Source organism: Petaurus breviceps, unplaced genomic scaffold (assembly GCF_028583685.1).
Source record: "Petaurus breviceps papuanus isolate PSGF00001 unplaced genomic scaffold, PetGlider_PUasm1.0 90639, whole genome shotgun sequence".
NCBI lineage: Eukaryota > Metazoa > Chordata > Mammalia > Diprotodontia > Petauridae > Petaurus > Petaurus breviceps.
Genome location: NW_027187296.1, coordinates 8,755,387 through 8,770,768, shown reverse-complemented (window position 1 = coordinate 8,770,768; position 15,382 = coordinate 8,755,387). Strand labels below are relative to the sequence as shown.

Genomic DNA, 15,382 nt, shown 5'->3' with positions numbered 1-15,382 from the left:
GACTAGAGGCAATGATGCCAAACTGAAAAAGAAAGAAGAGAAAATAAAAAGAGAAATAAAAGAGGGCCCTTATAGCATCTCACACAAAATAGATAGAAGAACATAAAAGAAGTTTCAAAGTACATACATACTACAGCTTTGAAACTCATATGTGCAATTTATTATATACCTTTAAGAAGAAAAGTTACCTGAATTTGAATGGAGATTTTTGGTTTCACATATAATCCTCTTTGACTGTTCTTTGTACGTAGAAATTTTTTGCTGTGGAACTGAATGTTGTAAACTAAAAGAAAAGAAATAATTAAAATTTAAAAAAAGAAAAGAAACTACCAAAAAAAAAGTTTGTACCTGTCAATGTATGTAAAATTCGGGATAACAAAAAAGGTTATAGCTAAAATCTAGATCTTCCAGGTGAAATTAAAGATGGTGCAAGTGGCTAGAAAGAAAGAGTGCAAGTACCCAGGACCCAGGACCCCGGATGCAAACAGGGTCATGGAAGACTATGCTGCAACTGATTGCCTAATGGGCATTGAGGGGTCTGGCTCTGCGCCTTTTCCCTGGCATTTCCCCAAGCCTGTTTAATGTTCTCCTTCCTTGTCTCTGTCCACTGAATTCCCTGATTTCATTTAAAGTTCAACTCCAACATCCTACTTTTTGGAGCAGGACTTGCCCCTCCCCCCTTGCTCTCCTTCCTTCGGTGTACTCGCCACACATTTTCCACAGAAATGGTTGTTTGCGTGCTGGCATGACTGTCTTGAGAGCAGGGATAATGTTTTTGCTTTTCTTCATATTCCCAGAACTTGGCACAATACCTAGGACATGGCAAGAGCTTAAGAAATGTTTGTTGACTGACTGCCTACCGAATGCATAGTTAGGTACGGCCAAGGAAAGTGATAGGTGCTGGATTCCATCTCGGGACCCTCCCAAGAATTCAGCTCTCGTCAATCTCACTAGCCAAGAGAGTCCAGACCATCATAGCCATGGATCAGAATGAACACATTGCTCCTCTTGCGAGTGAATATAGTCTAATGTATGAGGCTAACCACATGACAAAGAGCCAGTCTCTATCCCATTTGATACTTACAGTTTTGTGAGTTAGTTTTTTGTGAGGGTTAGGCAGAGTAAGCAACTTGACTATGATCATGAAGCTATAACCATGTCATGAGCACTGATTCAAACCCCTTATCTTTAATGAACAGCAAGCATAAACAGGCCATCTTCCAATTATCATAGATTTGATAGAAAAAGACATTTCCCCAGCAGGAATCTCACCTTTGCTGTCCTGCTGGGAGGCTTCCTGGTCAGGAGCACAGCTAGCTCCAGCTGGAGTCCAGGGTCTGAGCAGAGATCTCTCAAACTGAGCCAGTACTGGGTTTTTAGATACTTTTTTTCAAAGTATCTCCTCCCCTTTCCTAGTCACATTAATAAGGTGTGAATTGCCAGCCTCATAGTGAATGGGACAGTAGAAAAAAATCACTTTGTCTCCCTTCACAAAGGACCTCCCCTCAGTACTTGGTTCTCCCACCTTCTCTATGCTCTAATCTCATTTAGTTACATTTAACACCATTTACCACTTTTTGAGTGCAATTTAGTGTTCACACCTCAGAAACAATGAAGAGGAATTTCATTCCCTTGACCTCTTGATCACATCAGTCTCCTAAGCACTTTCTAAGTGTAAAGACAAAAGGAGGCTCTGATATAAGTCAATCCCAAAAGACTCATGATGGAGAGAGATGTCTATATCCAGAGAAAGAACTGGGTATGAATCCAGATTGAAGCAAACTACCTGATCTTTTTCTTTTTCTTGTTTGGTTTGGTTTCCTCTTTACCATTTTTCATTCCATCTGATACAACCTATTTTTATAAACTGACTAATGTCTAATGTGAAAATATTTGCAGATCCTATACTTGATTCTATGCCATCATGGGGGAGGTGAGGAGGGAGGGAGAGAAAATTTGAAACTCAAGGAATTGTGGAATTGAATCTTGTAAACTAAAGGGTTTAAACTAAAAGTAAACAAATTAATAAAGACAATTTAAAAAATCTGTTTTGCTTCTAACCACTGCCTTCCTTAATCTTCCCTCCTCTTTATCACCCTCCTTTTCTCTTATCATCTTCCCCTCCTATTTACCTATTGGTAAATTACATTTCTGAGTATGTATGTGTTATGTGTAGCTGTGTATGGGCAATAGAGTTGCAAATCAGCACCATCTATGCCAAGTGTCATCAAAGCATCCTCTGTACTCTCTTTTTGACCAGTTGTCCAACCCCCTTACCGTCTCTTGACTGAGAGCTCACAAAGCCATTCCTGCTGCTGCTGCTACAGCCAGTGTTGCCACTGCCCTGTTTGTGGACTCTGGACAGAACTCCACCAGACCTCCACCCCAGTCTTATAGACTTCTCCTGACAACATTGTAAATTTTCTTAGGCTGGAAAAGTATCTCACCCTGACTCTTTATTTGCTCTGGTGCTCCAAAATTTGATTTGAGGTATTATTTTATAGTTGTTTTGAGGGGAATATTGGGAGAGTTCAACTGGGTTGCTGCCCCTAAACTACTATCTTGCTTGGGTTATGGAGTCCCTAAACAATGAACTTGACTTGCTGAGGATTTGTAAATATATAGAAATGATTTCTAAAGGACCAAAAATAAAGCCCTGAGGGATATCTCCCATCTCCATAGGTGGCACAGAGGTCATATGTGATCTGGAGGAGAACAATACATACTGCAGGGCAGCTAGGTGGTGAAGAGGATTGAGTGCTGACACTGAAGTCAGGAAGACTCATCTTCCTGAGTTCAATCTGGCCTCAGATACTAACTAGCTGGGGGACCCTGGGGAAGTCAATTTACACTTTTTATACAATTTCTTTATCTATTAAGTGACCTAGAGATGGAAATGACAACCCACTCTAGTATCTTTGTGAGAAAAACCTCAATAGAGTCAGGAAGAGTTGAACATAACTGAACAACAGCAATCCATCCTATCACTTATATTTTTTTCTCCCTTGATTGAACCCCCCCCTTCTCCTATGAAGTGCTTTTACTTTTTATTTTCTAAATTGCTGTAGAATGAAGATTTATTATCAAGCAATATTTATTATCAGAGTAAGAATACATTCCCTGTGCAAAGCTGGGAGACAATGGGAAGAAACCAAACACTTTTTCAATTTATTTGAAAAAAAACTACAGGTTGTCTTATTCGAGGACAGCCTAGTTTTCCTCCTACCTACCTGACTACTTCTCGGTCTGCTTTGCTGGATCCTCATCGAGTTCTGTCTCAGAACCATTGGCAGACAACTCTTAGGAGTCATTTCTTACCACTGCTTTTTACCCAGACAACTGAAATTCCTTAGGAAAGTATTTAAAGGTGAAATGCCATAGGATTCATGAGCTTCTTACCCCTTCCTTAGCATTCTTTTTACTGTCAGATGTTTCTTCGTCCCTTTTAAAAGACAAGTCCAAGAGTTCAGTTCCACATCTCACTCAAACATTCCTAAATGCCATGATATCAGCAATCATTTTTTTTTAAGGCAATCGGGGGAAATGACTTCCTTAGGGTCACATGGCTAGTAAGTGTCCGAGCTGGGATTTGAACTCAAGTCCTCCTGACTCTGGGGAGTGCTCTATCCACTGTACCACCTAGCTACCCTACCAGTCTTCCTTAACATGGCACCATATCCAGTTATCCTGATATGTATCTGACCACTGGATGCAAGTGAGGCTGACGACTTTGCACATCCCTCCCTCACTTAAATCCAATTCATCTGAATGTTATGCTATCACCTCCCTGATGTCATGGTACTTTTGAAGAATGAAGAATAAGGAACAAGTCACTCAGGACTATAATGTTCTTCATATTCCATCAAAGAGAGAGAACTAAAGTCCCAAACATCTTGTAAATGGGGAGTGTTTGCACATTTCATTGGGACTATCTTTAAAGTCACCCTGTTAGTTTGGTCAGCCTAAACTCAGAAGTCTTTCTTGTTCATACTCCAGAGTTTTCCAATGTTATTTGTCCTACTGCCTACCTCAAAAAAATTACTCAGTGCCCCCCTGAAAATCTACTTTCTTTAGTCCTTTAATTTTTTTGGTAAGTTTGCATAATTTCAAAAAATACATATTGTTTAAATGACAAAATCAAAATTTAATAATTTATTATAAATTTGTGTTCTTTTAAAAATTTTGATGATGCAATATTGCCGTGTAACCATATAGTATCATATTGTAAACAAGTTATTGCACACACATTTTCCTGACTATGTATGCTAGACTTCCTAACAATGTATAACACACATGCTGCCAGCACTTGCATACTAAGACCTGAGAGTAGAATTGACCACTGATTGGTTATAACTTGGATTTTGTGTTTTTATTTGGAAAATAATGTAATTCCTATGGCTTTAACTCTGCTACACAACAGATGAAACATGTAAGAACAGTATTGCAAAATTGTTTTCTCTTCTTTCCTTATGTTTCTGCTGCTGTTTTATTTTTATTCAATGTCCCCCTGAGGCTACTACCACTCCCTGGATCATCCCAGTACCCCTAAGGGGCAGAATAACCCACATTGGACACCTATGCTTTTAGACCTAGTCTATTGACTTTGGTTCTTGTTAAATTGCTCACCTTAGTGAATAGTTTCCTCCATGTTGTCTAGACTGCAATAGATAAAGCTAAGTTCCTTGCAAAATCAGAAGCAAAGGTTCTACTTCTTTTCTAGTGGTCCCTTATTCTTGTGCATATAACTAATCTTATCTTTCAACTCTACTCCTTTTTGCCTATGATTCCTCCCTGGATTTTCCTTTCATAACTTTAAATGCCAGAGTTTAAATGTGGTAACTATATTGTCCTATTGCCTCTAGGATCTAATAAAACTCCTTTCTTTGGCATTTAAAACTCTTTATAACCTGGCTCCACACTACCTTTCTAGAATTGTTATGCTTACTCTCTTCACATAGTCTGTGGTCCATCTTGGTGTTCCTAATACATGCTATCTCATCTCCCATCTCTATTTTTGCACAAACTGTCCCCTATGCCTTGAATACTCTGCCTTCTCACCTCTACCTTTTAGAATTCCTATTTGCCTTCAAAACTCAGATCAAGCACTACTTTCTCCATTAAGACCTTTTCCAAACCCCTCTACCTGCCTCCCTCTTCATTGTCTTGTATTTACTTTACAAATATTTTACATATGCATATATATGCATAAGACATCTCCTCTACCCATATGTACAAAAATATTTATAGTAACTCTTTTTGTGGTGGCAAAGAATTGGAAATCAAGGGGATGCCCATCAATAGGGGAATGGCTAAGCAAGTTATGGTATATGAATATATAATGGAATACTATTGTGCTATAAGAAATGAGGAACAGACAGACTTCATTATAACCTGGAGAGACTTATGTAGACTGATGCTGAGTGAGGAGAGAAGAACCAGGAGAAATTTGTACTTAATTGCAGACAGGTCGTATGTGTGGTGACTAACTTTGATAGACTGGGCTCCTCTCACCAATATATGGTTAGAAAACAGCTACAAAAGACTCATGAAGGAAAGGGATATCCACATACAGAGAAAGAACTTCAGAGTCTAAATGCAAATTGAAGCAAACTATTTGCTCTCTCTCTTTTGTGTTTTGTTTGTCCCTTCTTTCGCATTGTTCACTCCATTGGTTACGATTCTTCTTTGCAACTTGACTGTTTAATGTGAAGGTATTTGTAGAATCTATATTTGATTACATGCTGCCATGTGTGTGGGGGGGGAGAGAAACGGAGGGGGAGAAAATTTGGAACCCAAAGGAATATTGTAAACTAAATGTAAATAAATAATTTTTTAAAAAGATATCTCCTCTAGAAGAAATCAGCTATTATATTCCCCATGAATATTTTGTCTTTTGGCTAAACATCCCCAGTTCCTTCAATTGATCCTCATGTGATATAATGAAACTATTTCAACCCTGAGAGAGAGAGAGAGAGAGAGAAAAAAGAGAGAGACAGAGAGAGAGAGACAGAGAGAGAAAGAGAGAGAGAAAGAGAGAGAGACAGAGAGAGAGAGAAGAAATCAAGTCCCTTGTATCTGAAGTCATGAAGAAGTGGTTTTCTTTTTAGAAAATCCAAAGTTTAGCTAGGAGGACTAGACTTTCTCTAGAGAAATTCAGGGAATTCCTAGAACTTATCAATATTTTAAATCTGTTCCCCTTCAGTTTTCCCTTTGGGTTGTTGCTGGATTCCCACATGCTCCTTCAGCCAACAAGGAAGCTGAGCATAGACCTGGGGCTGAAGGAAGCCAAATTGCTCAGGTAGGTCTCTGGGGCAGAGTAAAGTGTCCTGGTCCCTCCCACACTAACTAATCCCACTCTGGATTAGCCCCAATTCTTCAGGGGTTTCCTTGGACCAATTTAGGTTGCAACTGCCTCCTACTGGGACATATTGGTTATTTTCTGCATCAGGAGGAAAGAGGGACTTGACTTCCCCCAAGGTCAACAAATAAATTCCTGGTTTGGGCAGTTTCTGTAAAACCCTGAACTTCAGCTTCCGGCCTGAGTATCTCTTAGAGAGGGTGTAGAGAGAGAATGGCACCATCTAAGGAAGCCTTCTATCTCTGGGCAGGACTTTAGATGTACTTCTAGTATTTTCCAAGAGAGGGTATCTCAAAGGGTTTATGTAGTGACCCAGAAAGGTGTCTACTTCCCACTAGGAGTCCTGGTCAGATTCTCAGGAAGAAAAAGGTCAAAGAAGTTCCCCAGAAAGTCAAGGGGAATCTAGATGCATATGAAGTCTGGGAGTTGGGCAGGAGCCCATTTAGAGGCTGTAACCCTGAGCATTTTTCCAGTTGAAAGATCAACATGAAGAGCAGGTATGGGAGAAAGATTAGATTTATTTAGGGGGGTGGTGGTTGATGACTTATGGTCATATGGTGAATCAGATGTGGCTATTTCTGGGTCAGATTTGGGATAATTTTTGGTTTCCCTGTGGTGCCCTGTTAGTGCTGAGGTGGAAGGCGGAGATACGGTACTTGAAGGGGATACTTTAGCAAAAAAGGAATAACTAATTTCTAGAGCCTTTCAGGACTTATAAAATTGCTTTCTTTGCAAATAACTTAGGAGGAAGGATTGTTTTTTTCCCATTTATAGATGAGGAAACTGAAAACAAGCGACCTGCCTAAATTGAGGTAGCTTAGGTTAGGAGAGACCCGAGTTCACATTCTGCCTATACTATATCAAGCTGCCTTTCTCTTGTTATATTTCCTGTTTCCTGATTGCTTTCTCTACGCCCAGTTATATCTGGTCTGGGAGACCGCATTAGGCTGGGGTGACTTTCTCTGAATTTAGAGGGGGTTGTGTTCATCAGATTATGGAATCTCTGTGTTTCAGGATATAGATCTAAAAGCGCAATCCAGGACCCTCTGGGTTGGTTTACATGTGCCTGTGAAGACAAATTATAAAGGGGGAGAGTTATTAGGGAACTGTATGTCTGAGTTCCTTTAAAGGATCAAATAAGATAATAATTGTACAGTTCTTAGTATAATGCCTGGCACAGAGTAGGTGTTTAATAAATGTTTGTTCCCTTCCCCTTTTATTCCATATATTTCTAGTTCCAGAGACAGATTACTGTAGCGGAAAGGATATTTAATTTGGAGTTGAAAGACCTGGGTTTGATGTCTTGTTCTAGAAGTAGTTGTATAATTCTGGGTAAATAATTTAACATTGTTGAGTCTTGGTTTTCTTGCCTGCAAAATGGGGATAATAATCCCAAACTACCCCACAGAGTTGTTTAAAAAAAACTCAAATGAAATTATAATAGTTTGCATTTATATCGTGCCTTGCAGTTTACAATGTGTTTTTATGATTAAAATTAATTATAATATTGTTATTATTACTATTATCCATAGCCTCCTTTGTGCTTTTTGTCTTATAATAGCAGGGGGTGGGTATGAGGGCAGGCCATAAATAAAAAACATTTCTATTACTTTGAGTGAACCCCAAGATCATTACCTGTAGGTTTTCTCTAAGTGAGATTAGAGAGTTCCAGAAGTTTAGAATCTTGTATCATAATGCTAGGTATGGTCATAACTCCATTGCCTTCCTGCACACTCCTAACAGACATAGGGGATATAGGAAGAGGCTGACCCTACATGGTACCTGGGGGAGAGGAAAAGATGGATGAAATGAACTTGGAGCAGCCACAGCTCTAATGTCATGAGACCAAGTAAATGTCTTCTTGGCAGACATTACCAAGTGTTAGATTAGCTTGCCCAGGGCAGGTTGTTGCCTTGAGTCTTATAAGCCTTCTAATGTCAAGGTCTTCAAGTCTCAAAGAGAGGGTAATTCTTACTGGTAGTTCTGCCTTCTTATTTGTAGTTTTCCCATGCATTTTGATTGTAGTAGACCACAGCCTGTCTATGCAACATTGAGAAAAAAGTGATGAAACTTTCCTCAGTTTCCTCATCTCTAAAAAAAGGGATATTATTCTGTGTGCTACCTCCTTCATAGGGATATTGGGAAGTTCTAAAGTCTAAAGCATGATAGAAATGGGAAGACCTGTTGTCTTTGCTGTTGTCAACCCATTGACTTTTTCTCTCCATATTATCATGGGGTTGGTGAGGTCCCCCTGAGCCATCCTACCATTCTCAGAAGAGGTATGTATGATGCCACTGTACATAATATCAGGGAAGAATTGTCCCCAAATATTCCTTTTATCTTCTCAACTCCTTGAGGTCAAGGACTCTCTGTTAGGGTGACTAAAACACAATGGTAGAAACATATGAGCATACTGTATAGACTTATAGCATGGCATAGTTAGAAGAGACCTATAAGAGGAAATGTAAAATGAGAGGGGGAATAAGAAACATAGGGAAAATTAACAATTTGAGGAAACTGAGGCCTAGGGAGGAAAAAAGATAATAAGTTGCATAACTGAGATTTGAAGCCAAGACCCTTGTCTCCCAAGGCTAGTGCTTAAACTATCCATCTTTCAGATTGTATATGAAAGGCCCTGCTCAAAGATCACCACCTATATGAAACTTTCCCTGATTTTTAACCCTCTATTCTTCACCTTCCATACATACACCTCACCCTGGGGGGTTGAGGTTGGAGTTTGGGAGCCATTCTAAATACAGGGAAAAGTAAGTAAGTGCTTAAAGGCGGCAACTGCACAAAGCATGTTTAGACTTCTCAGTAATTTCCTATTACCTATAGATTAGACTGTATTCCCTATACCCTTATCTTTCAAGCCTTTGCAGCCTGGTATTTGTTTATATATAAGGGAAGAGAAAGAGATAAGTGGGGCTGCTATGAAAAGGCCCCTCCAAAAAGGCCCCACCCAAAAGCTTATGGACAGGGTAGTGGTGCTACCCTGTTAGTATGGCCAGAATGTATTGGAGAAGGAGATACCAGAGGCATGAGACCTGTTAGGAAGCTGTAGCAGTAGTCCAGGGAAGAAGTGGACATAGAGAGAAGGAGATGGTTAGAAGATCCAATCCTATGAGAGGATCAGGGAGGAATACCCTGGCTATTATCAAGCCCTACTCACTCTGCCTCTTTAGTGCTTTTTCAATTCTTAACACCTGTTTTAAAGCTTGCTCTGCTCCATCCGCCTGCCAAGACAGTTTAGTTTTGAATATAGGGAGAACATCTGAACATGACCTTCCCTTGCCTCTAATACCTTAAGATATAGAACTTTAAAATGACTTGGCCACAATCATCCAGCTAATTATTTTTACTTCTAATTCTGGGCCTTATCCCCCAAATAGCTATTTGAACTACCTGTTTCACAGTGTAGTTATATAAAAGTGAGCTATTATAAGAATAAAAACACACTCACTATGACCTGACCATGAGCTGATTTCTGGCTTGGTGGTACCTACAACCCTTCAGGATGTTGAGGGACTCCACAGAAGTAATAATAAAGTATAATCCTAACATGATGAATTCAAACATGTGTCATATTGTGATCTAGCAATCTTGTATCTAACTCATTTTGATGTCAGCTCACATGTGAAAAGACAGATGTTAATTCTAATCTCAGGACCCAAGTAAAGCAGTAGTCAATCCACTGTGTTTGTCCCTAATAGTAAAACATAAGAATTACTAGAGATCTTGTATGTGTTCTCATGAAGCCCCAAACACTGTGAAACAACATTCTCTGAGAGATTAATTGGGAATAATAGGAGCTCTTCTAAAAGAAATTACTTCCAAAATGAACTTTCAAGGGTTTCCCTGATGTTTCAAACCAGAGCATATCCCTACAATAGACAACAATTAATAGCTCTCCTTTGTCTTCTCATGACCCTGCATCAACTTTAACCATTCTGTTCTGCCATGTTTTAAAAGTAGACAAAGGCTTCAGTTAAGAACACTTGGTGTGGTATCCCTAACCTTATAAAATATCTTAAAAAGTGGATTGGTTTGAATGGGCAGAGTAGGAGAGAACATAGCTTATGCCCTACCAACATGTAGTTGTTGGAGTGAGCAGGGAAAGAATAAGGGTGTGTGGAAAGTTGTTCTTGAGGCCAGCTGTTAACCACAACCAAGCAGGTCTCAAAAGCTTGTCCCTTGCTTCTTTCCATTCTGAAGCATCATTATGGTCCCATCCTTTGAAGGCTAGCTTGCCTTACTACATCATGCCTCTGCTCAAGAATCTATGCCCAGACATCCTAATGGGTCACAGCAAGGGCAATGGAGTTGTAGCAAGATGAAGGAGGGCAAAAGAAATTGGTTTACCTATTCCCAACTGGCCTGTAGGGCTTCATTCTGTTAACAGAGGCACCAGTTTGGAAACTGGCATCTATCCCTATGGCCACCACCCTGGTTGAAGTCTCTATATCAAAACTAGATTATTGCAGAAAACAGAGTCCCTGAGATTTACCAACATCTAAAAATAAAATAAAATGCCTAATGTCAATGATTCAAAGCAATCAAGTGGTCTAGAGGAATAAGCATTGATTTTAAGGCAAGCTTCTTGAGGGCAGGGATTGTTTTAATTTTGTTTTCATAATTCCAGTGCCTAGCACAGCATCTTGTACATAATAGGTGCTTCACACACTTCTGTTGAATTGGATCCACAGTCTTTCACTGAAAGTTCTTTCTCATATACTCACAAGTTGGTTACCTTGGATAAACTACTTTGGGTCTTGCAGTGAGACCCAGAGAGGTGAATGAGATTTGTATTAACTTCCCCATAAAGTTGTTATGAGGAACATGCTAACAACACAAATTATTGTTATTATTATTATTGAAATTACTGTCATCATCTACAGCTGTTGTTCCCAGTGGTAACTGATAGTTGACTTGGGTGATTTTAGTTGGGTTATTAAGTCACTGCTCACTATCATAAGATCTTTTTATCATGAAGAAGGAAAAAGGCTAAACAGGGGGAAAATCAGTAAAATAATAAGAATAGCTGGCACTTATGTAGTACTTTAAGGTTTGCAGAGCACTTTACAAATATCTCATTTTGTCCTCATAACAACCCTGGAAGGTAGGTACTATTATTACCCTCATTTTATAAATGAGGAAACTGAGGCAGACAAAGGTTGAGTGACTTACTCAAGTCACATGACTGGTAAGTGTCTGACATCACATTTGAGCCCAAGTCTTCCTCACTCCAAGCCCAGTTCTCTATTGACTTTGCCACCTAACTGCCTCTTATTTATATTTTCATAAATAAATCATCCCAACAACATAAAACTACAACCCTAAAATTGTGTCTCTTTGAAAGGAAAAATTATATAGAGTCATGCAATGAAAAATAACAGTCTCCCCAGTGTCTTATGCAGTGTTTTGCATATATTAGGAGCTTCATGCATGCTTATTGAATGGAACAGACAAGATAACAGTGAAATAGTACCTACCCACATTGTATTTGGGGGAAAATCATATGCATACAAATAAGTAAATGAAAAATAAAATAAAATACACATTCAGTATCTTGGGGGTGGGGAAGCACTAAGAACTTTAGGAACTCAAGAATTACTTGTAAGAGGTAGCAGCTCAGTTGAGCCTTGAAGGGAGATGGGGATTCAAAGGGGCAGGTGTGAGGAAGGAGAGTATCAGGTTTAATAGAAACCAGACTGACAAAAGAGATGGGTCTTTTGATTGGAAAGGGGAGAACCAATGGATATAATTACCATAGACATCCAAATGGAAGAAATATGTTTTTTGAATGAGTATTTAATTATCCTCCTCTTGATCACAGATTCTGCCAGCCTCCTCTGAATGGAAGGGAGACTCAACAATCTGTAGTTTCCAGAAGAGGAAACTCAATTGGGGTGGGGGACACAGGTGAGTGGATCCCCCCACCCCCACCATGTTCCCCTCTCAAAATATCTGCTCCACCCCCACCTCTTTCCTGTTGACTGGAATCCCTGGGCTGGAGCCCCTGCACATCTGGCTATCCATCCCCTTTGGCTCCATGTATTTGGTAGCTGTGGTGGGGAACGTGACCATCCTGGCAGTGGTGAAAGTGGAACGCAGTCTGCACCAACCCATGTACCTCTTCCTATGTATGCTGGCTGTCATTGACCTGGTCCTGTCCACCTCCACCATGCCCAAGCTGCTTGGTATCTTCTGGTTTGATGACCGTGACATTGGACTGGATGCTTGCCTGGCCCAGATGTTTGTCATTCACTGCTTTGCCACTGTGGAGTCAGGCATCTTCCTGGCCATGGCTTTCGACCGCTATGTGGCCATCTGCGATCCACTGCGCCACACCACAGTGCTCACCCATGGCATGGTGGGCCGCATGGGACTGGCTGCCCTTTTGCGAGGGGTGCTCTACATTAGCCCTTTGCCTTTGATGATCCGTCTGAGACTCCCTCATTACCGAGCCCGGATCATTGCCCATTCCTATTGTGAGCATATGGCAGTGGTGACCCTGGCATGTGGTGACACAAAAGTCAACAATCTCTATGGCATGGGCATTGGCTTCCTTGTTCTGATCCTGGACTCACTGGCCATTGCAGCCTCCTATGTGATGATCTTCCGGGCTGTGCTTGGACTGGCCACCCCAGAGGCCAGGCTCAAGACCCTGGGAACATGTGGGTCCCATATCTGTGCCATCTTAGTTTTCTATATCCCTATTGCTGTCTCCTCCCTCACCCACCGCTTTGGACACCAGGTACCTCCCCACATCCACATCCTGTTGGCCAATTTCTATATGCTTATCCCACCCATCCTCAATCCTGTTGTCTATGCTGTCCGAACCAAGCAGATCTGAGAGAGGCTTCTCCGAATCCTGAAGGCAGGAGCACAGCTCAGGTGACCACCCTAATGGTAGTGTCCAAGAAAATCAGGCTGTTTATAAAAAACAATAATCTTCTACTCTCCATATTTCTCTCAGGACAAAAAACACCTATGAAACATGGTAGTACAATTAGGGATGTTTAGGACTTTCTGATTTTGAGAATCAGCTAAGCCAAGAGTTGCTTTCCTTTCAACATAGGGTTAGTGTAAACAATCACTATTAACCCCTCTAAATCTCAGTTTCTTCATCTGATAAATGACTTAAACTCAGAGGCCCAGTCTGAACACAGAACCAGAAGACCTGAGTCCAGGACCCTTACCCCAGACTCTCTGAATGCTCCCACATTTTTCTTTTCTCAACATTCAGTATAATGGAACTTGATTAGTCTTGGGGGGGGAAATTGTCCTTCAAAGTGGAAATTGCAAATTTCATATTGTTAGAAAGAATGATGGATGTCCCCAGCAGTCAGAAGGCAGGGGGAGTTTTATTTGGAGGCTTCTGAGTAGCAAACTTGAGCGAGTATCTGAGTCTGGGTGTGTTCTGTGCTGGAATGATTGTCACCTCTTCACCCACTCTTATTATCTTTGGACAACTATTAACAATTATATCTGTATCTTCCCCCTCTTAAGGAGAATTGGGGGAAAGGAATCAAAGTCTAAAATATCTTTGACTAAAACCACTTTCCACCTTACACAGTCAAACACAAGTGAGACAGAGAAGGAGAGGGCTGGAGGTAGACAGGTCATACATTAACCAGATGGGAAGTATGTCAGATAATACATATTTATTCATCACTGTGTTCTAAGTGTGCTAAGCCCTGGAGATACAAAGAACAGCAAAAACAATCCTTACCCTCAGGGAGTTCACATTCTAGTGAGGGAAACAACATGCAAACAACTATGTACATACAATGAATATAGACCATAATCCCAGAAAGAAGGCACTGCCATTAAGGGGGACTATAAAAAGCTTTTGCAGAAGGTAGAATTTGAGCTGAGACTTAAAGAAAGAGGGATAACACTTTCTCCCACAACAATCCCTTATGGATCTGAAGGCACTCATACTGATACTTTATTCATTTTTAGTAATATAATAATTCCATTCACTCACCAAAACTCCATCGCTTTCTTTTAGACGTTAAGTCATTGGACAGGGGTCAATATGTGGTCATATTCTTGTGGTCTTGACCACATATTCTTATGGTCAAGAATAATATGAAACATAGTAAAGGAAAATTTCCCATATTGCTTTATTTTTTTGGAGGGGGAAGGTAGGGCAATTGGGGTTAAACGACCTGCACAAGGTCACATGGCTAGTTTTTTTGTGTGTGTGTGTTAAGTGTCTGAGGCAGGATTCTAATTCAGTTCCTTTTGACTCCAGGGCCAGCGCTCTACTCACTGCACCACCTAGCCTCCCCCCTATATTGATTTTTAAAACTCAAATCTCAAAGGAGTCTTTAAACTGTGCCTTCCACATTCCCTCCACATTTTCTTTCTCTACAGAAGGTTATTTAGAATCATCCCGGTTACAACATTTTCTTTTTTCCTGGAATTAGGCCCCTCATTTACTTAGTGGTAGAGTTTGGACTAGGAACTGTGTCACCTTGGGTGGTCCTAGAACCTTTTAAGCTATCTAAGTCAGTGGTAGGTCAATGTTATCAAATTCAAGTACAAGTAGGGCCCACACTAAACTCTACATTAGGATCCCTGTTGGTCACACATTGACTTAAAAAAAAACTCATATGAATATTATCTATGTTTTGTTTTATGTTTGTTTATTTTGCTAAATAGTTCCCTATTGCATTTTCATCTGCTTCAGCACTGGGCCTCTAGTGGCCATGTGTTTGATACTTACGATCTAGTTCATCCTGTACCTGAACTGGAATCCTCTCTACATTATTCCTGACAATTGATCATTTAGCTGTCACTTGAAGCCCTCCAATATTGGTAACTTCATTTCAAGGAGTACCAATTCTTCTAACTCTAATCTCAATGCTTAATCCACCACATTCCACTGCATCCTTTGTAGTGTTTATTAAGAGCTGCAGACTCTCATAAGGTTGACAAAGATTGCTCATTGATAAAGCAGATAAGGTATATTTGCAAGCACCCTAGCAAACCCAGGATGGCCTGCTAGCACAG

The 15,382-nt window shown here is 40.3% G+C and overlaps 1 protein-coding gene across 1 annotated transcript; it reads left to right on the top strand.

Annotated features, from left to right (window-relative positions):
- Positions 1–12,305: 12,305 nt before the first annotated feature.
- LOC138143386 (olfactory receptor 52M1-like) lies at positions 12,306–13,214 on the top strand. Its single transcript, XM_069064574.1, has one exon. The coding sequence runs from the start codon at positions 12,306–12,308 to the stop codon at positions 13,212–13,214; it is 909 nt and encodes a 302-aa protein (XP_068920675.1).
- Positions 13,215–15,382: the final 2,168 nt, after the last annotated feature.

Bases quoted from the DNA above. Each gene is read 5' to 3' on its own strand.
- LOC138143386 (XM_069064574.1), top strand. From the start codon at position 12,306: ATGTTCCCCTCTCAAAATATCTGCTCCACCCCCACCTCTTTCCTGTTG.